The sequence below is a fragment of the Hirundo rustica genome, chromosome 1 (assembly GCF_015227805.2).
Source record: "Hirundo rustica isolate bHirRus1 chromosome 1, bHirRus1.pri.v3, whole genome shotgun sequence".
NCBI lineage: Eukaryota > Metazoa > Chordata > Aves > Passeriformes > Hirundinidae > Hirundo > Hirundo rustica.
The window spans coordinates 136,105,908-136,129,506 of record NC_053450.1 but is presented as its reverse complement, the minus strand read 5'-3'; the positions used below and the strand labels follow the sequence as shown (position 1 = coordinate 136,129,506).

At 37.4% G+C, this 23,599-nt stretch overlaps 1 protein-coding gene across 1 annotated transcript in view; it reads right to left on the bottom strand.

Annotated features, from left to right (window-relative positions):
• LOC120750532 (macrophage mannose receptor 1-like) overlaps positions 1-21,451 on the bottom strand; it is a 33,399-nt gene extending 11,948 nt beyond the window's left edge. The window contains exons 1-19 of the mRNA XM_040059358.2: positions 21,321-21,451; positions 19,111-19,512; positions 17,822-17,995; positions 16,197-16,355; positions 15,200-15,313; positions 14,615-14,749; positions 13,461-13,643; positions 12,804-12,961; positions 12,041-12,154; positions 11,586-11,701; positions 11,122-11,270; positions 8,154-8,353; positions 6,460-6,587; positions 5,747-5,834; positions 4,293-4,437; positions 3,220-3,255; positions 2,930-3,105; positions 2,326-2,393; positions 641-741 (exon numbers count right to left, since the gene is read on the bottom strand). Coding sequence (XP_039915292.1) covers positions 641-741; positions 2,326-2,393; positions 2,930-3,105; positions 3,220-3,255; positions 4,293-4,437; positions 5,747-5,834; positions 6,460-6,587; positions 8,154-8,353; positions 11,122-11,270; positions 11,586-11,701; positions 12,041-12,154; positions 12,804-12,961; positions 13,461-13,643; positions 14,615-14,749; positions 15,200-15,313; positions 16,197-16,355; positions 17,822-17,995; positions 19,111-19,512; positions 21,321-21,378 — 2,704 coding nt within the window. The 5' untranslated portion in view covers positions 21,379-21,451. The remainder of the gene's footprint in view (positions 1-640; positions 742-2,325; positions 2,394-2,929; positions 3,106-3,219; positions 3,256-4,292; positions 4,438-5,746; positions 5,835-6,459; positions 6,588-8,153; positions 8,354-11,121; positions 11,271-11,585; positions 11,702-12,040; positions 12,155-12,803; positions 12,962-13,460; positions 13,644-14,614; positions 14,750-15,199; positions 15,314-16,196; positions 16,356-17,821; positions 17,996-19,110; positions 19,513-21,320) is intronic.
• Positions 21,452-23,599: the final 2,148 nt, after the last annotated feature.

Here is a 23,599-nt window from a genome sequence, read left to right as displayed (position 1 = left end):
GATGAGATAGGAAATACCAGATCAATCTAATGGCACAATAAATTGTTCAAACATGCTACATGAATTCTTTGTAAAACATAAATTGAGATGAATACGTATACACTAAATTCCCATTAGCCTCAGTTAAGTTACAGAAATAGACCCAAGAGGAAATAGAGCTCTATGATTTGCAAGAAATTTGCATTTCAGTATACTTGTAAACATGTATTAGGGCATTAGAGCATTTGTTTCTTTCCTCATTGACATGTATCTTCAACTCCCCTTTCCTGTAGCTGCTATAAATGTTTTCTTAAGTTCAGGGTAAAGAAGATAAACTATAAACTACTCAATTTTTTACTAGAATAAGTAGTGAAAAGCCCTGTAAAAAGGTGCAATATCAATCTTACAAACCCAGAAAGAAACATCTGCTTTGAATTACTCATGGTACTAAAATCTCCCCACTCTAAGGACGTAGACTCTTCCATGGCTGGTGGTCCCATGACTGGGAAGAGTTACTGCATTGTGTTGGTTTGTCACAGGAAAGAAATTGCAGCAAACAGCTACCAAAGATTGTGTGGCAGTTGACAGTAGAGGTTTGATAGCATCACTTATAATCCAAGCAGAGACAAATAAAATCTATGAGTTTTTTATTGTCACTTACCATGTTCTGACAGCATTACCACACAATTTTCATCATTATTTGCAAAGTTGGGTTCATTAGGAGCCCAAGCCACATAAGTTACTGGAGTTCCATCCATCCAGCTTAAAGAAAAGATATACAAATAGTTTTTAATTAATACCTTTGGTTGTGACATGGTAGTCCTAATGAGTGCCTCATGATTAAGAATGTCTATGAGAATTCATAGAAACTAGCTACAATGGGAGGGGCTGTTAGATATTTCTGTTTCTTGATTACTCTAATTTGAAGAATTTTCTGTAAAATATTTCTGTTTGCAAAATAGAAAAAGAATACACCAAGCATATTTTCTGTTAATAACCATGATTTTTTGACATTTAATAACAGAAATCAAATTCAGTTAGTCATAATACATAAGAAAGAGACGGACATTAAAATATATCTTAAGTAATTACAATAACTATTTTATTCCTAGTGAATATAATGCTGCTCAGTCCGACCATTCATGGTGTTTCGGTAGGTGAAAACAAGAATGAAAATACTTTCCTGTGGATTTTACCCTGCTCTGTGGGGAGGGAGGGGGGTGGGATTGTTCTATTTTTCTGTAAAGAACATTCTGCCAACTTTAAAACCATAATTTCTAAAGGACTAAAGTTGAAATTCTTTTCTCAATTTTTTTTTAATCTGCTTTTTATGTTAATATAATGCTGAATATAGTGAAGGAAGAAGAGGTTGCCACCACATTTTAATCAGTAATTCAGAATTTAGATCAGTAAACCTAAAGTGAGAAAGAAAATCAGCTGTCTCGTCTATGTCTTGCTGCTGATGATACAATTGATTTAAATAAAGGAGATTCTCACTGGATCCATGGAATGCTCTATGTCCTTAATTTGACTCCTAAATCAGGAGGCTGAAATCATCCACTGACACAGTCACTATCAACTTCTCTCCACACTCTTCTGCCCTTCTCAAGGTAAGTGATTTACATATATTGGACAGTGGCATTAAAATAGAAAGGTTAAAGTCAAATCTCCTTTAACCTTTTCCAGGTCAACCTCAGAAGCTGATTTTTTTCAGCTACCAGGTGCATCCTAACTAGCAGGTAGGAAGGTAAGCAGTGTATCATGCTCTTTGGTATCTCTTAGTTTAGTTTTGAGTTGCTTCATGTGTTGGTCAAGAATACTTGCTACTGTTTCTGTACTCTAAATTTCTGCTGAGTTTTCTCCTGGAATAGGACTTTGCAGAGACTGCCTTTTGTACTCATTGCCTGTGTCTTCTTAACTCTGGGGGACCCCTCTGAGATATAGATAAAAAGCATAAGAAAGCCAAACCCTCTGATATATGGCATGCTCTAAGTGTATGTGTGTATGTTCATAGGTATGAAATTCAGCATAGCTAAGTATCCCTCCAATTTATCTGAGGGGAAATCTGAGGGGCAAATCTGAGGGGCAAATGTCTGGAAGAAACTTGAGAAAGTGTGTATGGAGAGTAGAGCTGCCAAGACTTTCTTTGGCTAAGTGCTCACTCAAGGAAAAAAATGTTCTTTTCCTATTTATTTTTGGGGGAAACTATTGGACTTTAGAATTTTGCTTTATACACAGTATGTTGAACAGCCTTCAGACCTTCAAAAGAACATATTCAGTACCTCCAAGCTTCATAATTCTATTTGTTTCTGCATGTTAGAAGCTGCACTGATCATCTTAACTTACCTGAACTTTTTATCAAGGCTCACTCTTAGACCAATGAAGTATCCTACTAGCTCTCTCCCATAGCTCTCCTAAATCAGAAACACATTATTTCAATTTTAAAAAGATTTCAATTTAAAAAGGAAATCTTTGAAGCAAAACAAGCATAAATTGATACACCATTGGTTAGTTCCACAGAGCAGCAACTGAAGTTCACAGCAGTAAAGCAGCTGCTTGCAGTTAACCACAGCAATGTGTTTTATAATCCCAGGCACAGGAGTCAGGTGTTTGTCTGGGACATCAGAGCCAAGACCTGCATGGAAGGCCCTTAGGATGGAGTAGAAAAGAAGCAGATTTTGGGTCAGAAACTGGTACTCCTTTTTTAATCTCACACAAAGACCAGCTGCTTCCCAAGAGAATTGGTACCTTCCTGCATCACTCTTCCTGTCAACTGCATCAGCGCTGCTGGCGAAGAGGAGTGGCCAAATCCCAAGGGATCAAAGGGTGTATTTGGAGATGTTTCATTAGGGAAAATGCTGATGGCTCTGCTTCTGACACAACTCAGGTTTTACATGCAGATTGTTAAAAGTGTTTCTACTTTGGGCAGTCTGTTTATAATGATTCTTACATTTTCTTTTAGTGCTCTCTTTAGGAACCTTCTCTCACTGTTACTATTAACAACGGCTAGGTCTGCAGAATTCTCCCTGCAAAACTCTCGGGCTCTTTCCATGGAGACCTGCTCTTTGCTGATATAGTAGAGCTTATCTTCATATATGACCCATCCATCTGCAGTGGTTTTATATTCTGGAAGATAAATAAGTTACCCTTAAATTCTATATGTGTAGAACACAAAAGCTTTTTTTAGAATAACAATTTTAGGGGGAAAAAAAGAATAATATAATAAATACTAAGACTTACCATATGTGTCAATTGGTTCAGGTTTTAATGACACTCCTGCAAAAAGAAGAAAATAGAAGGCATGATGCATCTCTGTAGAGTGTGTTATGATGTAGCTTGTGACTGATTGCAGGAAGAGTGAGGAACAGACCAGGATTCTCCACCCCTTTGCCATTGACTAGCAAGCAAGCCTAGCAACAGAGTTCAGCTTTACATTGTTCGATATGCAAGGTTGTCTACTTTAACTTTCTCTTATAAGTGGTACTTCACATCAGCAAAGCCATAGCTCTGGCTGAATCCCCTTCCTGCACAGGGCAAGGCAAGGGAAAATTGCTCTTCCAGCCTGTAACTCACAGTAGATTTATCTGAAACACTTTAAACTGTGGCATACAGCTCCTTTACTGATCCAAAAATAAATATTCCATAATAAGATATTCCATATTTCACCTGGGAGTATTTTCATCAAGAGGGACAAAGTTTCCACTAGATTTATTTCAGCTCCATCAAAACAACTCTCTGAGTAATATTCATTAGAAAAAGGAAATATGACTTTATATACAGGTAGATCTAGATCTAGATATACATACATGTATGGACTGTGAGCTATTTCTGCTTGGGATAGAAAAAGAAATAGCACTGCTATGAACCGTTGCTTTTCCAAAAGCAGTTGAATCCTGAATAATTCTACAGAAGAACCTGAAGTACCAACAAATCTGAAAAAGATTTTGTACTTGATTTTTAGCTTCACCTGTGTTAGTATAAAAATCAGTATTGTAAGGAATAAAATGCAAGCCCTTACAACCCCTTACCTCCAACATTACAAAAATAAACCCAAAAGATCCTTAAAATAATTGTAATCTTGCTAATATATGGGTTACTTATGCACCCTAATTTATTGGAAAAAAACATCAATTCCTTCTTATCATCCATAATTTAAAAATCTCAGCCTGTAATATATTACTTAATGCTATTGACCTCCATTTGGAAAAAGTAGTTTTTCAAAATTTTGTCTCTTTCTCCAGTAACTTAACTTAGAAAGCAACTACTTATTAAAGTTTTTTAATCTTCTTGCCAAATGAGAAGAAGAAATCTACCTTGTTTTATTTGGCAAGCCCAGTTATGTTGTTCTTGACAGACCAAAAGGGACCATTGTTTATAACTACTCCCGTAACGGAATGCACCACAAAACTTGCGTCGTCCTGAATTCCTTGAACTATCGTCCCAATCTGTGTACCTAACCTATAGAAGAAATCAACTTTGTTACTCTTTTCATCTGTTTTAGTAGCTGCACATTCCACAGATAAATGAGAACTAATTGCTTTTGTCTCAAAATTCTGGTTTTAGCTAAAAAGAGCTGGAAATGCAGGGAAAGCTGTGTGTATAAGGATTTTAGAGTGGGCCAATGATGTCGGTATTCAGACATGGCTGTCTTGCCATGGAGGGCTTCTTTTGTTTGTGCCCTGAGCCATCGACACAGACAGAAGAGAAACAGGCACAGGAATGTTTCTAATGAACTTTGCCTAGCTGTGAACTTTACGCACATATCACTCATGCTAATCGTGCAGACAGGGTACTTTTCACTCCACATCTGACCTGGTTCAAAATTACATTGTCCAACATCTGTCTGGTGGCAGTGACCATATTGCGCATCAATCCAGCACAACTTTTTTTCCCTCCCTGTGGTTAATGAGGATGGGACTGACTTCTGGGAGGGAAATCATGTCTTACAAATCTAGAGGAGGCACCTCTGAAAAAAACTGGCATCCAAATGGGAAGGGAGACCCATGTGATACAGCCTACTTATTATTGTCAAGAATTCTTGATAACATCCTTTCTGGAACTTTTCTGGAAAGCAGTATGATCAGGATTACATAAAAGGTCCTTGTTGCGTTAAAAACAAAACAAAACAAAACAAAACAAAACAAAAACAAAAACAAAAACAAACAAACAAAAAACCCCAACAAATTAAAAAAAAAAACAACACACCAAAGGATAGGGAGCAGTAGTAAATGGAGGGTAATAAACAGTAGAATCCTGTACGAATGTTCTCCACAGCTGTAGATATTTGCATGGGCTCAAGAGATGACTGGATAAATTCCCAGAAATAAATAAATAAAAATTACAGATATGAGCTCCAGTTCTAAAAGACCCTGAGCTATCACTTACTGGGGGATTCAGGAGTATACTATGAAACATGTTTGCCATCTGATTAGCTCTTTAGATGTTTATGGCTACTACAGAGACAGCATACATGATACATGAATTTTTATGTTTTGACCTTAGGTGTAAATATTATCCTCTTGGAAGGGAAAATTGATTGGAGCGTTACACAGAAACCAACAGATTCTGATGAGATACAGATAATTTCCATCTATTTGAATGTTAACTTGTTGATATTAGTCATGACAATACAGATTGGCAGCTGCATGAATTTTTGTAGGATTGGTGTTTTCTTTAATGAGGATAACAGCAAAAAGCCAAAAAAATATATGTACAAATCCCAAAATATCTTAAGCAAACAAATATGATGAAAAATTAAAATACTCACTGGAGAGCCATCACTCCAGGCAAATCCTTCATCTGGATTCAAGGAAAATATACCAAGCCAAACTCTATCAAACATACAACGAGTGGCTCTGAAAGAAATGACAGGATACAGCAGTATGTAAACAAAAAAAAAAAAAAATCCCCAATACATTGTTGAATTTTCTAGAGCACATTGTAAAGCAGTGAAGTTGCAAATTTTTCACCTTTGGTGAAATCCATACATAGGTTCTTCACAGAAATGTGTAATATTTCTGTGGTTCAGTGTCAATAGCTTAGTTATCAGACTTATTAGTCTGATAGATACATTAGATCATGTATTTCCCTCATGTACTATTTACTTAGGGAAAACCTTCACAGATTCAAAAAGTGGTTTCAGTACTGACTGCTGCAAGGTAAATACGTATCTACTTCAACAGTAGATACATTGATCATATTTTCTACCCTTGTAGAAATATAGCTAATTTCCTGTGTTTCTAAACTATATCTAGTAGTCATGATTCTGGTGGAGGATTTTTTAAATTTTTCTTGGCACAAATCACTTTTTTTTTTTTTTTTTCCCATGAAAATGTTAAAACACTTCTGAATAGATAAATTTCAAAGTATCACAGGTCTTTTGAGGAATCCATGTGTTTCAGAAATCATCTAAGATCACTCATAATAGTTCATATGAAAAGTCTTTAAATCTGTTAAGATAAACACAAATCAAACACCCACCTCAGTGCTTGGACTAGAAACGGTATCTCCTCCTTGGTGTTAATGGTGACCAGATCCCCTCCTATTTGTCTGCAAAATTCTTGAGCTTCAAACCATGATTTCTTTCTAATTCCTGATCTGCAAAAATGCTATGGAGAAATTAATTTAAAACACATTATATACATGCTACAGTAATAAAAAATTTATAGTCTTGCTTAAATATAAATGAGGCTTCATATGAGCTGAGTATAAGTCCATAAGAGAAATGACATTTCCCACTCTGTTCCTAGGATTTTTACACTAGAACTGCCTACCTACTTTGCATAGTGAATACCACTCCCCAAGCCCCCTTAATTTGTTTTAACTGGAGGAGGGCCCAAGCCAACTTCATATGAAGGGAAAGAAGAGTAGATGTGGTGGAGAGGCAAAATGGTCTAGGAGGAGCCTGAAGATTGAGGCAAGAGAATGACCTCATGGTAATTTACAAATCTCACATTACATTTGCAGTATACCGTCAAACTAGTTTAAGAGAAAACAAGCACAGATTTGATCAAAGTTAAAAATATGATCTGGGGATAAAGGAGCCCAAATAAATAGCATTCCAAATGAATTTGAAAAAAATAAGGAAAAAAAAAAAAAAAAAGAGAGAGAGAAGGGCTCATATCACTCGATAAAGTGATAAAAAATATTAACATCTTACAATTAGCAGATTTCAACTTTGCATGATCCCAAATCACTGTTCACACATGACACTCATGTCTTGTTCAAAGTCCTTTTTTATGCCTGCTCAGATATGGCTGGCTGTACTTCAAACACAAGTTATCTGTAGTTTGGCATCAGAAACTCTCAAGTAAATGTCCTTCCTAGACACTCGTTTAATTAACCTTTCATGTGACTTTTTATCCTTTTTTTTTTTTTTTTTTTTTGGCTGGGGGTGGGGTGGTAATGTGCTGATTTTAGCAAGATCCAGCCTTAGGCATTGTGCCGCTAGAGGCTACACTTCACTGTTTCTCTGTTTGTTCCCTGAACTGTCACATATCTCAGACAAATACATCTTTGTAAAACAGAAATAAAGAGCAGCGCCAAAAAAACAGCTTTGCTGCTTCTGCTGTTTATATTGAATTTTGACATTGCCCTTTCAATAATTTTAATATAGAGTTGTTTCCTGGTGTGGGGTTTGATTGGGGTTTTTTGTTTTGTTTTGTTTTGTTTTGTTTTTTCTTTGTGTGTTTGGGGGTTTTTTTTGTTTTTTTTTTTGGGGGGGGGGTGGTTTGATTTTTTGTTTTGTTTTGGCTTAGTTTTGGGTTTTTTTGTTTTTGTTTTTCTTTTCTTTTCTTTTCTTTTCTTTTCTTTTCTTTTCTTTTCTTTTCTTTTCTTTTCTTTTCTGTTCTTTTCTTTTCTTTGTGGGGCCTTGATATTTATGCTCCTCTTCTTCCATTTCCTTCCAGTTCTTTCAACCCCTGAAGCACAAACTTCCTCATTTTCTTTCCTGTGTGCTTCTCCCCTCCCTTCCGTTCTCTCTCTTCAACCTTATCTTTCTTCCTTAGTTTCTCCCCTCTCATGGATGATTTCCTGAGAAGAATTTTGGGTATTTTGTTTTTTGCTCTATTCCAATCTCAGAGATTGCAAAATTAAGATGTATGTTCCTTTTTCTTTTTTTTCTTGTTTATTTTTTCCCCAATCAAGCTGCTTCTTTTAACTATTTAGGCACTTACTTTAAAACAGGAACTTCTATGGTTGTATGATACCCAGCCTTCAGGGCACGTGGGGACTGGAGCAGTAGTTGGAATAGGTGGAACTGTAGCACCCTTTGCCCATTGCTTGCAAATGTATTTTTGCTTTGTCTCACAGTGAAGAACATCCCATAATCCCGCTGCAGTCCCAGTTCTCATGGCTACACATCCTGGATTGTTTCCTTTGTGAGACAAACCCAAAATAAACAATGTTGGATATTTTCTAAAGTATGAATTATTTAATTCTTTGTCAAAATCTTTGAGCAGCAGCCAAAGATGTTTTTCCATGCAATAAAATTTGAAAAGCAAATTTATATTTTAGGTGGTTTTCATACAGGCAGAGTAGTATTTTCTGTTTGAGGAGATCATGCTCAATATAGAATTCTACTTTTTTTTTTCATTTTAAATGCCCTGCATAATTATTTCTTTGGGTAGAAAGAGTTAGAGTTTTTACAGTGAAATCTTGTGTTTTCAAGTGAGAATCTCATTTGTATTTATGTTAAGCCTGTTTTACATGAGGTAACATTACCTTGGTCTTGAGTGGTTTTCACATAGGTAGCATCTACCCCACTGATGCATACAGAGGGCAGGCATGCAGACCTAGAAAACTTCAGGATGAAACTTATCCCATAGTTTGCTGTGATTTTAGGTTTTTTCTCTCAGATGGAAACAGAGCTGCCTGCATCACACAAGATGCAGTCAATTACACAAAATATATAGGCCTATTCAACGGCTTATTTGTGCTCTTGCTTAATTTCCTAAATATTTTTAACATTTTGTTTGGGGGTTTGGGTTGTTTTGTTTTGTTTTGTTTCTGTTGGGCACAGACCTGATATTTTAAGGGACCTGTCTACCATGGTGCCAGGAGCTGAAATAAAATTCAGCTACAAATCCATCACTTTATGGCAGTTCAAGACGTGTTTTTTCCCAAGAGCATCCTTTACCTATGTCAAGGTTCACCTACTCTTTTACTGATCATGCTCAGTCACTTATTCTCCTGATACCATCCTGAGTTTTCTCACAGGCACATCTTTGCTGTCAGAAATAATTTACTCTCATCAGCAAATCTTGTCACTTCACTGTTGCACATTTTCCAGATGGTCTGCACATATATTGAACATCATGGGCTTTGGCAAAGGTCATTGTGGGGTTCTGTTGGTGAACACACTTCCCCAGTAAAAAATAGACCCCATAAAAAAACCCACCTTCCTGTCAGTGCCTTTTGATCAATATCTTTATTCATGTAAGAGCTTTTCTGTGTTAGGTCAGATCAGCTGAAAGGCTTTTGGTAATTGAGATAGACCACACTTACTAGATTTCCCTCATTCATATGCTTTCACTTTCTGTGTGAAGCTCTGTGAGATCTATAAGCATGACCTCCCTTTCCAGAAGTGATTTTATGTATCTTTCTCACTATACCTTCTTTATTACAGGTTCAGCTAATTTACTAATGGCTCATTCATCTGAATTTCCCCACATCTGTAACCAAATTTGTCTTTTTGCAAAGCTTAGATGTCAAGGCAGCTTTAGCAGGAAGTTAAACACTAAAGAAAAGGGTTTATTTAATATAATCTTAACAGTCCCTGGATACTTTTGCAGGCATGCTTAGTCCTGACTTCATACCATCAATTTCCTCCATGATCTATTTTCTTGCTATTTCATCTTGAAATAAACTCTCCAAAGATACCCTCAGGAAGAAACTTTCAGCACAGAAAGTCCATTTTCTTCTCAGTGAACCCAGATGCAAGAAAACATTTTCTTTTACTGTTCCAGCCTGATTGTTGAGAAATGCACTTGCTGCGGGTAGTTTGGTTTGCGAGCTGCAGTGCCAGCTACAGATTGGGGTCTGGGTGGAGGGACCCAAGACGAGGGGCTGTGAACTGGTGTTGACCCTTTGCATAGCAAAGGGCACAGTTGCCAGTGGTGCAGCCAGGTGACCAGACACCCCAACACTTGGCAGGGGCCAAGGACCACAGACATTAATGCATTTAGATTGTAAGGGTGAAAAAGCCCAGGGTTTCCTTTGTTCAAGGACTTCCTTTGGAGGCACCCAGCTCAAGCTGTTATTTTATTACTGCAGCATGATTGAATTATTTTAGGGATCAAAAAAATCTGGGGAAACCTGGGTTCAAGAAGTTTGTCTGACTGTGTGAGTGTGTGGGGGAGGGCTGTAGCTGGGGAGGGACCTTGGTCCCAGCTCAGGTGGTGTGAGTGTGACTCCAGAGTGGCACCTGGATGGTCAGAGAGGGAAGATTCCTTAACCTGACCTCCAAGTGCTCTCTTCATATTCTGATCATCTTCTGACACCATAGACTCGCTGACAAGTTTACTTCTTATATTTGCTAAGGTTTTATCGGTCTTTGTCTTTAATATTTTTTTAATTAGTGTTTGTCTTTTCATAATTTTTTATTGTTTTAATTTTATATTTTATAATTTCACTGAAGGTTTTCAAGAAAGTCTTCAGACAAATGATCACTGAGAGGAACATGTTATATCCCATGAAGAATAGATTTCTTCATGGCATAATGAAATCTTGTTTTCTGTGCTTCTGCACGGTATGAACCCATGAATGCAGTTTACTTAGTATCACATATTAAAATAATAATGGCACAGTGATTTTTGATACCTTGGGTTTGGAATTCTTACTTAAAATCCATATTACAGTTGCTCTGTCTCAAACTCTTCTCCCAGGCTAATGTTTTGCACTAGGGGGACAAGTGTGGAATAGTCTCAGGACCCATTTGTAGCTCCTTTTATCTCCCCATGAAGACGGGCCAGAAGTTAATTTTATCGGTAAATATATCAGATAATATAAAACATAAAAAACTAATATAATACTGCCATTTAAAATTTTCCCTTTGAAATTAGAATATGGAATTTGAAAACTGCAGATACTTGTAAAATACACCAAAAATTTAAAGTAGGTAACTGTACTAGCAGTAGCACCTACCAGGCATTCCTGCCCCCCAGTGTGTGAAGGAGACTGCTTCACCATTGGCCCAGCTGAAAATGCCTTGATCCTGCACATCAGAGAGGCCAAGCCAGAAGTATTTCTCAGGCCTCAGCCCAACAAGGCTAGTCAGATAGGCTTGTTCATACCTGTAAAAGACATCATAAAGACACAAGTGAAAACGTAGTCCAAAATCCTTACCCAAATCCTACAAGTCTAATATGATTATGGGAATTTTTCTCCTATCCCTTGCTTCAGACTGAGGGATAAGACCCTACGTAGGATTCAGATTCTATATAAACAACAAAAAAAAAGCAAGACTTTTTTGTTATTCAACTAGACACCTCATTTGTTACTTAACCATACTTAACTTTGCTGCTTGGTGTCGTGTTTGCTCTCCTAGGAATATTTCATAAGATACAATCTTTAGCTATTTAAAAGTGAAGAAAAAGTCATTACCATACCTACTTTCAACTGTGGCTAAGTAACCTTCTTCTCCTTCACAAGTGGTGTTTGCTTCTGAAAATGTTGCTGGAACATGTCCAATAAAATAGCAGTAGGTCCCATATCTTCTCCAGCCCTGTGCCATGGTTTTAGGATTTCCATACAAATTTTAAATAATTGTGATATAATGTATTAAGTGAAATCTACCATTTAAAAATTAATGAAGCACAATGAGCATTAATATTATGAATTAGAAACTTTTTTCAGTGAAATTACAGATTCCTCTTAAGCAGTTTCTGTAAATGGTTTTCTAAATTTGGAGTAATTGAGAGAGAGGAAGAAGCTTCATAATAAATAAAACCAAAACCTCTTTCCATTTAAATAATACAAATAATAATTCAAATAATTCTAATTGATTCTCCAACAATGTACCTATTTCATCTGAGAAATTGACGTTCCATTTTCACATACTCACTTTCTTGCAACCTGCAGCAGTAATTTCTTTTTCTCCAGCTATTTGTGATGTAGCTTTTCTTTTACAAATGTAACCAGCCTTCTTCTCACACACATGGTCTGCCCAATATCCATTCTGTGTCAGGAAAAAGTTTGAAATAAAAAGAAGATAAAGATGAATAATCTAAAGAAGATAAATTATTGTCTTTCTTTATAATTTAAATGGTCTTATTTCTCCTCTTTTTTTAATAGAATTTTTTTCCTTATCCAATTTTCCTACATGATATCAAAACCAATTCTTCTTACATTCAGTGAAATGGTAGACTGGGCTATAGCAGGATAGCCACAGCTGGCAGTGATAAGGGAGGAGGATGCATGGAGCTGCAGCCTGACCTGTTGTGCTGGGTTCTGCACAGGCAGTTGTGCTATGGGATAGCAAATGAACAGGCAAAGAGGAGCCAGCAGGAACCAGAGATCCCCATATACCATCATTACTACCAGAGGAAAAGGAGAGAATGTTCTCAAAATACCTTCAGAGACCTGTCTCGTAGCCCTAATAATTTCATTTGTGACTTTCAGATGTACTTAAAGGGAAAATTTCACCAGTGATGCAGAAGTGCTTTTTTTTTAAAGGTTGCATTCAATCTCATTTTCAACCTCATTCAATTCAATCCCTACATCTCTTTTTCTGGCCTTAACCATTTGCTGAAATAACAGAGCATGTTATTCTTTTATTAAGTAGTTTGTTTTAATGTGGAAGTACAATATGTATTGAGCAGTGTCACCTGGCCCTTGATCAGGACACAGTCTTCTGGCCTGTTGTTTGTAGTGGATGGCTCTCCCAGGTCCCATTTTGTGTACGTCACCGGGGTACCATCGCTCCACTCAAAATACATTTGAACCTTACGGTCATTCAGCCCAATCCACAGCTTGTCTGTTGGCTCTAGGGATGGAAACAAAGACCTCTTTTGACACTCCATCCATTTCACACCATCAACCATTAAGCTTTGGACATAGAATCCCTGTCACAATTTTATGAAGCATAAAATTATTTAGTATGTTTTATGATAATTTAAATAAATTAATATTTTCATGTACATATTTAAATAAATGCTTCTTCATAACAGTGGGTGTGAATTACAGCCTAATACTGATACATCACGATGGTGTGATAGAATTCTGAACAGTTGATTTTCAGTTCTGTTGCACTGGTCAGATTTTAAAGTACTGATTTTACGTAACTTGGAGCATGAATGTTTTAAGCTTCTTTCAACAAAATGAAAAAAACAAAGCCCCTAATCCCAGCCCCCCAGACCTATATCAATTTCTTTGGCAATAAATAAAATCAGAGTTTGGCAACATCCAGAATTCAGCAGAACCATCAGTTAATCTGTCTTGCTTTCCATACAGGCAAAGGCAAGAGACTCCCTGGAAATACTCACTGTACCCAAGTTGAGACACCATAAAGCTGTGCTCCTCAAGGCTTTGGATGCTGGCCAAGTGACTCCCATCCTTCTGACAAGAAGTCAAAGCTCCTTCCCATCCTTTGCTGTCCCTGAAGATCTTATAGCAGTGATCTACGTAGGGCACCCACCCATCTGGGCAAGTAACAGCCCCAAGGTCACCTAGGAACATGTACCAAGGTTTAAAGGCGTTCAATTGCCATGCAAGGGTCATGACACTGAAAATATTTCCACTTCATCTATGCAAAAGTCCTAAACTAAGAATTTTCTTTTGAAATTCTCATCATAAGGAAACGATAAACACAAAATGTAATAGACAAAAATGTGATTCTGTAAATGAGGCAATTTTCATATAAATAATATCTAATACAAATTCTAAGTTTAGTCAAATGTCTGCAACAAATATATTAATTTTGTAATGTATTTATCAAATGTATTAGTCTTTTAATTTATTAATTTTATCAAATTCTGTATCACCTAGTACTTATTTTTCAGACAGGAAAAATCAGACATTATTTGCAGCTAACATAGAAGGTTTATGAATTTTTAAAGGATTAAGTATATTGATAGAGTAAAACCATCAACACAAATTTATAGCTAGATGAATGCATAGGGTCACACCAACCAGGAAACCTTCATACACTTAAAATATCTTTTCTCACTTCAGTGTGTTGATCTTCCATTCTCTCTAACTTCCACCACTTCTGCAGTGAATTTTGAACTTGCTTATCTGGATGCTGGCTGACCACAAGTCATGGAGAATGACATAGAACCACAGTAAGTTATGCATCTTTCTTTCTTGGGCTTATATTTACTAATGTCCCTCTTCTGAAAAAAAATAATTTTGGGGTTGTTCTCCCTGATGATGGTCAGCAGTGTGTGTATCTAAAGGGGACACCTGGCCACAGAAACACAGACAGGAGGGACTAGTTGGACATTTCTTTGCTTTTATCTGTTTCAATCTGTGTATTATGGAATTGGAGATCTAGAAGGGTTGCAATCATTGTAAAAAGGAAACCAGAGGAACAAGAATTAGTTCTATTTCTAATAAAATTCTGCCGTTCATCATTGTCAATATGTTTAGCTATTCATATAACAACTTCTAATTTAATGATCAACATATATCAATATACCTGAAGGAACGAAAGTAAAGTTCTTTTTCTTACAAATATAACCAAGTTTCTGATCACATTCCCAATTTTGCCATTTAGCTTTTGTTTCAGGATTCAAAACCACACAGGGCTTTCCAGATTCTGGAGATGGGCTTCCTTTGGGAAAAGTACAGAGAAAAAAACAAATGAACTTTCCTGAAAGGAAAACAGAGCTCTAAGGCCTAAAATGCACATGAGAGACTACTCCTGGATGAAGTGATGGAGGTCATGTCTTTCCCACCTTTGGCAAGAGCTAAGGAATGTCTCCAGTAGTGGAAATGTCTGTATGAGATGTAGTGCATAAGTTAAGTAAATGGATACAAACCTGTAAACTCATACTTTAGTTGCTAGCCAAGAAGTGGAAAATTGAATATTTTTTGGGACAGGCAGTGCTGTTTTCACAGCCAAAATATTTTTGTAATACATTGAAGGTTTCTGAATTACATTGCTGTAGAAAATGAGATTTTTCTAAAGCTAAAGCAAGAAAAGCTGAAATAAGTATGGCATATCTAGCTGATAATAAAATTTACAGCAGTATTGGAAATACAAAATCAAAGTCACATCTACCTGGAGCCCAGTTTAAGTACTGGAAAGGGCTGCCTCCAATCCACTCCCATCCACTACTCAAGTCCAGTCTGTTGAGTCCAATCCACAGTGCAGAATCTGTACCTTCTGTTAATTCTAAATTTAAAAAATAAGATAAATTACTTTATAATTCTCTTGTAGTAGCAATGGTCACTAACAATGTCTCTAGGATTCCTAAATATCTACCTGCAAATATCTGTAGATACTATGGTACCTAATAAATTGAAATATGACAATTGAATACTGTAAAAAGGCAAACAAACAGAAGCTCCCTGTCTTATTCAACCAACTAATGCAAAATGAACACAGATTATATTCACAGGATATAACTGAAACAATTTTTTTTCTGCAGAATAGGCTGTGTTCCGTACATTTAAGTACAATCATTAGTAGAGTATAAACATAACCAATAATAATAAATATGTTAGAGGTTAAATTAATCCTTAAAACCAATCATAAATATTTCTTCCATATTATTCCTTCATTTATATATGAATGTGTAAAGCTGCAATTTGATATCTATAAATGACTGATATTTTTCAGTTTGGCAAGTGAATGAAAAAAAAAGTTGTCAAAACTGCAGTTGAAACAAAACATATCCATATTTTGGCATAAAGTTCAATATTTTTTTCTTTCTTCAAGTTTTTTGACGTTTCCTTTTGACCAAAAGTAAGACTTCAATTTATTTTTCAGGATCTTTTCCTCCATTAAAAAAAAAAAAAAAAAGTTTTAATATAAAATAAGATTTGTAAATATGAAGTCAAATGGTTACACTTGCAGGATGCTGGAATACTTTGAATTCTATGTAAATTTGACAGCAATTTTGATATGAACTTGTGAATTTTAAAAGATTGTGTTTTCTTGCCCACACATATTTAGGTACAAAGGCAATGGCCAAAATTATACTAATTAATCCTTAGCTATTATGGTGGACTGAACAGATCCTGGATGTAACCTAGGGTTTGCTTTACTGCCTTACCTCTAAGGTATGTTTGTTCATGAATGTCTGTGATACTCAGTAATTCTGCATTTTGCTGCTGACAGCTCTTCCTGGCTTGGTGCCATGTGAGAGCCGAGTCAGAATTTATTTGGTAGTGAATATTTGTTGACAGATCTGTAGTCCATGTGCTGTCTTTATCTGAGGAAAGAATAATAACAACAGAGGCCATAGTAACTTGCTAACAGAAAACCGAGTTGCAGGTTCTTGTTCTGTGCCGGAGGTTCTCACACGTGTCCTTAAATTTCACCTGGGCTGCTCTTTCAAGACCGCTGAAAATGTTACAAGCAGATTGGGAAGGACAAAATTAAGGCCAGTAAGCTGACAGGTGAAGCTGGCCCATACTGCCTCCTGTTCCATGAAGAGAGACAAGTCGGGAATTACCACAAGGAAAGTGATTGTATGGGAAAATACATTGCAGGGAGTGCATGGCAGAAGTCCCAGGTGAATATTTTGAAAAGATATGAATCTCCTTCTCTCTCTGGAGAGCAGCTCCCACTAAGAGCTGTAAGAACTGGCTCTAGACTTGAATTTAGCATCAAAAAAGTTCTTAGATAAATCCCATCTCCTTTCAAAGGGCCTCTGGATGTGCCTGTCACTCAGCAATTGTGCTGAGCAACACCACGCTCCTCGTCTGATTACCTTTGCATCTTTGATTTGTTCAAGATCTCTACATGCTCAATCAAGCACATCACAAAACTGTATCTGGTCATTCCCAAAAGTTGATATGAATTTTAAAAAAAGAACTGAAAGCTGGGACTAGCTTTCAAAAACTGAAAATTATTCAATGACCCTATGTCACACAGCTTCAGGGCTGAGTGTGTGAGGTATCTTTGCAAGAAGCATAGTTGACTAGGGATGTGTGCCACACTGAAATCCACTTTAAATCAAGTGGAGTAAAGGGGCATTCTAATTTAAAAAAAAAAAAAGACAATGCTGAAAAAGGGCCATGGGGAGAAATACTGAGGAAGGATGAGATGTGTCAGGTGGAGATTTCAATGTGATGAATGCAAAGCTCTCTAGGCCATTAAAGGAGATAGAGGGGGAAGTGACCACAGCAATAGGAGAAAGCAATTGAAATTGCAGAGTAATGTGAGATAGATGTCAAAGGGGTGGAAAGGCTGCTTTCTGGGCAATATGAACAGGACTTAAATCATGTATTAAAGGACACATTCCAGTTTAGCAATAAAATATATTCACATGAGAATCATGCAGATAGAAACATCAACTTCAACATCAGTCTTCCTACTGCACTCATTTTTGTGCCCACATCTATCACAATGAGAGTCCTCAGAGAAGGGTTGTACAACAGTGACAGCACATATCCTGGCTGGGTAGCCGTAAGGAGCTCAGAATTATTATGCTGCTCAGCAACACCTCCACAGTTATTGGGCACTGAATGCTGTATGACTCTTCAATCACTCTCTTCTCATCTTTGTGCAACACGCTATTTTCTTGCATGCTGAGCTGCAGCATGTGGCAATGCATCATATACTAAAATACATTCTTGTAGGTTATGAGTTGTTATTATAAAGATACTCATATTCTGCTCACGCTGGTTTGCCAAGAGCACACTGAGGGGAGCTGGGAGGGAACAGGCACCCTACCTCTGGACGGACAAAACCCGTAGCGCTGGTCCGTGTCGTAGTCGGCGGTGGTCGCGCACCAGAGCCAGCCGTCGGCGCGGCCCGCGGCCGTGCACTCTGCCCACCACTGCTGCTTGTACAGGAAAGGGAAGACACACGGGGCCCCAAAAGCATTTCCCAGCAGCGTGAAGGTCTCTGAGAAGACAAAATGATAGCATTAATGTGAAAAGTAACAAATGTGAGCTATGGAAAAGGTAAGGTCTGTGGCAGAACTGCATCTCAAAGTGCTTTCCGTAGTTCCTATCCCATAATCATAAAAAAATTATTTCAGCAGTTTTTCAGACTTCAGTTGCTGATGTATGTTTTAGAGCATTGCTATACTGATGTAAAATAATATATCATAGATGAGGTCTATAATTAAATTTCTGACCGAGACGCTTTTATAATCTTAATAAGCCTCCAGAGCTCTACCCTAAGATACTTCTATTTCAGACAATGTTATGGTTTATATAACAGGTGCAAGAGCAGGAACTAATATTTATAAGTCCTGATTCCTGAAAAAAAAGTAAACATATATTCGACTATCTGTCTCTGGTTTTCTTCCAGTGACCATTTAAGTATCTCATACAGTGAAGTGCATGCAAAGCTAAGAGTTCAGTGGCCAAATATCCTGTGAGGTGGCTTTAAGAGCATTCATTCTGGATGTGGGAAAACTATTCAGAACAATCAGACTTCAGCTAATTAAAAAAGGTAATTGCACTGGTGACTGTAATTATTCCATGAGCATCCTCATCTGCTGAATCAAAAAAGCTGTGCTTCCTCTGCTTAAATCAGTACTTTCAGACCTTTCTCCGCTCACCCATGTTGTGCTTTTGTCATAGGGGTGTGGATTTCATATCCCTGTGACTGTATAAGAAAATTATCATTGTATATGTGCTCTTTTAATAATGCAGTGACATAGTATGGTGAGAAATAGTAACTTTAGAGAATGCTTATACATAGCATGAGAATAAGTATGTATATACATATTCACTAATAATATGTATTTATAGAATATATAGAGAGTACATGTAATACTTACAGTACTTGAAATACTAATGTATTATAATACATAGACTAAAAAAGTGTGTGTGTATAATAATTGCTTGGACAACAATACATTAAATTCAAGGTTAAGTACTTCAGTGCATGAATGTTCTAAAACTCTGGTGGTCACTGAAGGAGTCAGAATAGTCAGAGCCAAAGATTCTAAACACTCTAACACTCACAAAGGAATTAATGCAAAGGATGAAATAATCAATTTTCTGTACCTTCATATCCCTGGGAACATAAAACATCCATCGCCCCATACATATTCCATTTATTTTTTGCACTCAGCTCCTTCTTTAACAAAACATTATCGTGCTCTTCATTGCCAGGACTGAAAAATAAATCTTCTCCTCGGATTGCAAGAAAACTTTCATTTCTGCATTCCCACCACTGAAGCTCACTTTTTTGATTACAAGGATACAGGGTGACCATGGCCTGATCCTTCTTCAATGGCACCCCCAGGCATAGTTTCAGTTTCACACTCATAAGCTGATGATCTGTGATCCACCTGAATTTTTGTGATTCATTGTCTTGATTGCAAGTGGCAGTTCTAACTGACTGTGCAATAGATGCCTCAAGACAGAGCCTGTTGACTTTATTATGTAGTAAAAATGTTTTAATGTCTGTAAAACAAAACAACACATATCAAATAGTTAATATAGAGTATATGTATAGTGGATAACTGCTATGATTCTACTTCCCATTCACATGAAAAAGTCATTGCATTTGTGTCAGATAAAAAAATTATATTTTTCAACAAGGTCCAGAGCAACACCAATTCTACTGATTAAAAATAAAGTAGGCAATAGAAGATGTATGGCATAATTGCATGTCACCATACTGTGGATCAGTAGTGGGCAGCAGCAGCAGCTGAGCTGAGCACAGCTCCTTGGATGGTTTTCAGTGAATTCCCTCAACCACGCCGCTATTACCATTACTTTGTTCCATCCACCCTATCCTCAGATGCTTGGCCCTGTAGACCTCTGACCTCTACAAACTTTTCTCACCCTTCCAAATCTTACAGATCTCCTAGTGGGTACACAGGCATCTTTGCTGAGCCATTTGCCTCTCCTCCCCTAAATCCACCTTTCCTTTCCTTTTCGTTATATAAATGTGAGTGAATGAGTGAACCACTCTGGGCTTCTCAGGGGTCGCTCTGGGCTCCTCAGCCTTGCTGACTACAAGATCTGCCTCCCCTACTGTGAGCCATTGACTGTAAAACCAGACTTTGGGAAGTCGATTGCAGTCTGAGAAAGTAACAAGGACTGAAGAGTAGTAGCATCTGACACTTGCCAATGTGTAAAGGCTGGTGGAAGTTAGAAGGTACACCTGTGTCAGAAATTGAGTCCCTAGTTCTCCAAGCAGTTTATGTGATCACGCCTGAAATGTTGGCTTCGAGGTAAGGTAGAAGTAGGGGAGCTAATTTCAGTCCTGCAGTGAGTTTGTCATCAGTAGTTGTGAACCATCCCTATGAATTTGCTCTGCTGCCTTGTTTGTACTTTGTATTTCCTGCCAAAGCTTGTGGGATTCATAACCAGTTTTGGTCCCTGATACATGTCTTGAGCATTGGGTGTCATATTTAATGAAAATGTATTTAAGAGGTTAAAGACATTTCCTTAAAAAGCTTGCAAAAAAATTGAAATCAATGTAATTGTTAATATACCCTACACTGAAAATAATTATTCTGGCCCACAGAGAGACCATGGTGATTAAAAAAATACCGTATACTCTGAGATAATCTGTGAAAATTCTCAGGAGTTAGAAAGGTGAAAGGATTTAACCTTAAACATTCAGGTCTGCAGAAGCCACTACAAGAGAAGTGCAGCTAAAGGGATAGTAGTAGTGTTTTACACTGGAATTCCACAAGAGATTTCCTAAACTTAAGCCCATTTTATTAAAAAAAAATTCTTCCATCCATTTTATCAATGCCACTGAATTCAACGAGTCTGTTCAAGACAGTGAATAAAATCCCCTTTACAGCCATTATCTGTGAATGTCTTAACGTCCTACCAATATTTCCTCATTTCACCACTCCTGGAGATTTTCCCTGCCTGATTTTGAAACCATTACCCACATACCAACAGTTCAAAAATCAGAACACAGAAATAAAAACTTAAAAACATTTTTAAAAAGGCATTTAAACATATATCATTATTAAGTCTGATCCTCTGGGTTAGTGGTTATTAAAATGATAGCACCACTATATATGAATAAAACCATTAAGAATGGAGTCTCTGGTTCCTTCTCTAACAATTTCATTTTGTCTGTGAGCTCATTCTCCTGCCTCTTGCCTGCCATTAAGGGGTTCCCCATCCCCAAACTAATAATGTACAAATTGGCAGTACCACAGAACCACAATCACCCAGAAAAACCAAAGGAGTGGAAGCACTTTCATGAGAACCTTCACAGGAAGCAAGCAGGAGGCACTTACCCACCAGCTGCAAAGAACTGTGAACAAGAGAGAGAACAAGCAAGAACCCAGAGAACATGATTGTAAATGCTGTTTCCTTTTCTTCCCTTCAGCAAAACCTGGATGGTGAGAGATGCTGGCAATAAAGTCCTGCTGAAGAGGGGACAGCAGCAGGTCCTCCTCAGTTTTGCAGGCTGGATAAAAACTCTGAGTGCTAAATAAGGAAACATTCTGTCACATGCCACATTTCTAAAAACAAGACCACGTGGCGCCGATTTTACCCTCAAAAAAGAATGACTTCTCACTGAGAGCAAACCATGCTTCCTTGGAAAAGCAGTGGTCACAAGTTTATATCTCACTGCAATCCCACTGTCTCTGCTGAGGAGACATGTGGAGCTTGTGGGATCAAATCAACAACAAAATACTAAAGACAGAAATCCAACCTTAGCTTTTAAATCTTACATCTTACCTGTGCAGAATAAAAAAAAATTCTGGAAGGAAAACACAGAAGTCTCATATTTTCATCTGTGAGATGAGACAGATGTGATTTTTAGAAGATTTAAGTGAAACTCATTCTGCAGGACATCAGAAAAAATTCTGCCCTTTTACAGGTGTTTGCCATTACATTTCTACATTTCTACAAAAATTCTACTAGAAAACTGTGTGAAAATTTATTTGTCAAAAAATCAATGCTTCTTTTTCTTGTGAAGTAAGTAACTTTTTTTTGAGAGCCATACAGAGTAAGTCACAATTTCAGGAAATGTCACGTACTGTTTTTTACCCTGATTAAGATCCTACCCAGGGCAGCACTCTGCACTTTGGTCTCCAAACTTACAGATGGAGACTTGAGAAAAACAGAACTCTCAATACTCCATTCCTGACCACTATAGACTGTCCCTAGAACTGTGTAAAGGCCTGATTTTATCACAGCAGATTTTAAAAATTTTATTTCATTTAGAAAAACTTCTAAATGGAAAAAAAACAGTCTGTGATGTAAAAATATAATTTTAAATGTAGTAACATATTGATTGCCACCAGTAGCAAAAGTATTATATCAGGAAAATTTGTCATCCTCTCCTATTTTTAAGCCAAGATGACTGCATTTCCCAAATACACAAATTGATCCTGCTTGTCTGCTCAGCAAAAAGACAACACAAGAAAGGGGGTCAATTTCCTGAGAAAATACATGGGATAAAAGCAGAAGGAAGAAATTGAACAATGAAATAAGAAATTACAAGGAAATGCTAGGTACAGATGTTAGGGCAAAGTTAACTGAATCTTCTCTTTCAGATGATGACAAAATGTACTAACAGCGAGTATAAAGTCAACTGGCTCTTTTGGAAAGTACATTTTTTTCTAAAAACATAACTTTTTTAAACTTCTGCTAAAAATCTTGCCTAGAAAGAGCAAGTTTTCTTTGGCCGTAAGTGGTCTGCCTTAAGCTGACAATATTTCCTTACAGCATGTGACTATTTATATAAAAGATACATTGTCATTTATATTGTCAGGGATTTTAACAGCCTTGTTTTATCCTGGAGCTTGTACAACACGAGCCCAAGAGGAATTCCATTTTCTTCTCAGTCAGACATTTTGTAATAACAAAAAAGTAAAAAGGGAAGGATCCATTTTCTTCAGCCTCCTCTGCACCTCAAGCCATGCCAGAGCCAGCTGCAACCTGGTAGTAAAACAAACACTGGTTTCCCTTCAGCCTGGTTTCAGACAGTTCTTAGGGCTGAAAATCTGAACAATTGCACTGCATCCTTGATACTCCAGACACAGCTGGTGTGCTTGCACCTCTCCTCCTGCAGCCAGTACTGTGAATTATGGGGCGCTGTGCCGATTCCCGCAAAGGGGTACTTGCTCAAGGCTGCTGAAATCCTGGCGGACAGACTCCAAGGAACAGCAGAGTTAGAGCAGCTATCTTCATGATGCCCTTTGCACCTGACACATACCTCAGGGAGCACCAGGCAGGAGGTGGCACTGCCTTCTTGTTCCTTTGCACTTGTGAAATCTGGCAATGTCAGGCACCTGCCCCTAGCCACTGCTCACAGGTGAATCTCAGCACAAGCTGCATCCAGCCATGAAGTGCAGGTTGGCCAGTCCTGATCTAAAAAGTCAGAAGTTGGGCTAACAACAAAGTTGTACTCCCCAGCAGGAATTTAGACAGTTCTCTGTTACTTCAAATTCAATTGTTATGCCAGCATCCCAAACACTAGTCTCTTATAGAAAGTACTGATAGCATCAAAGTTGACCTGTCAAGGAGTCCCTGGAATCCCACCGAGTTCATTAAACTTCTCCTA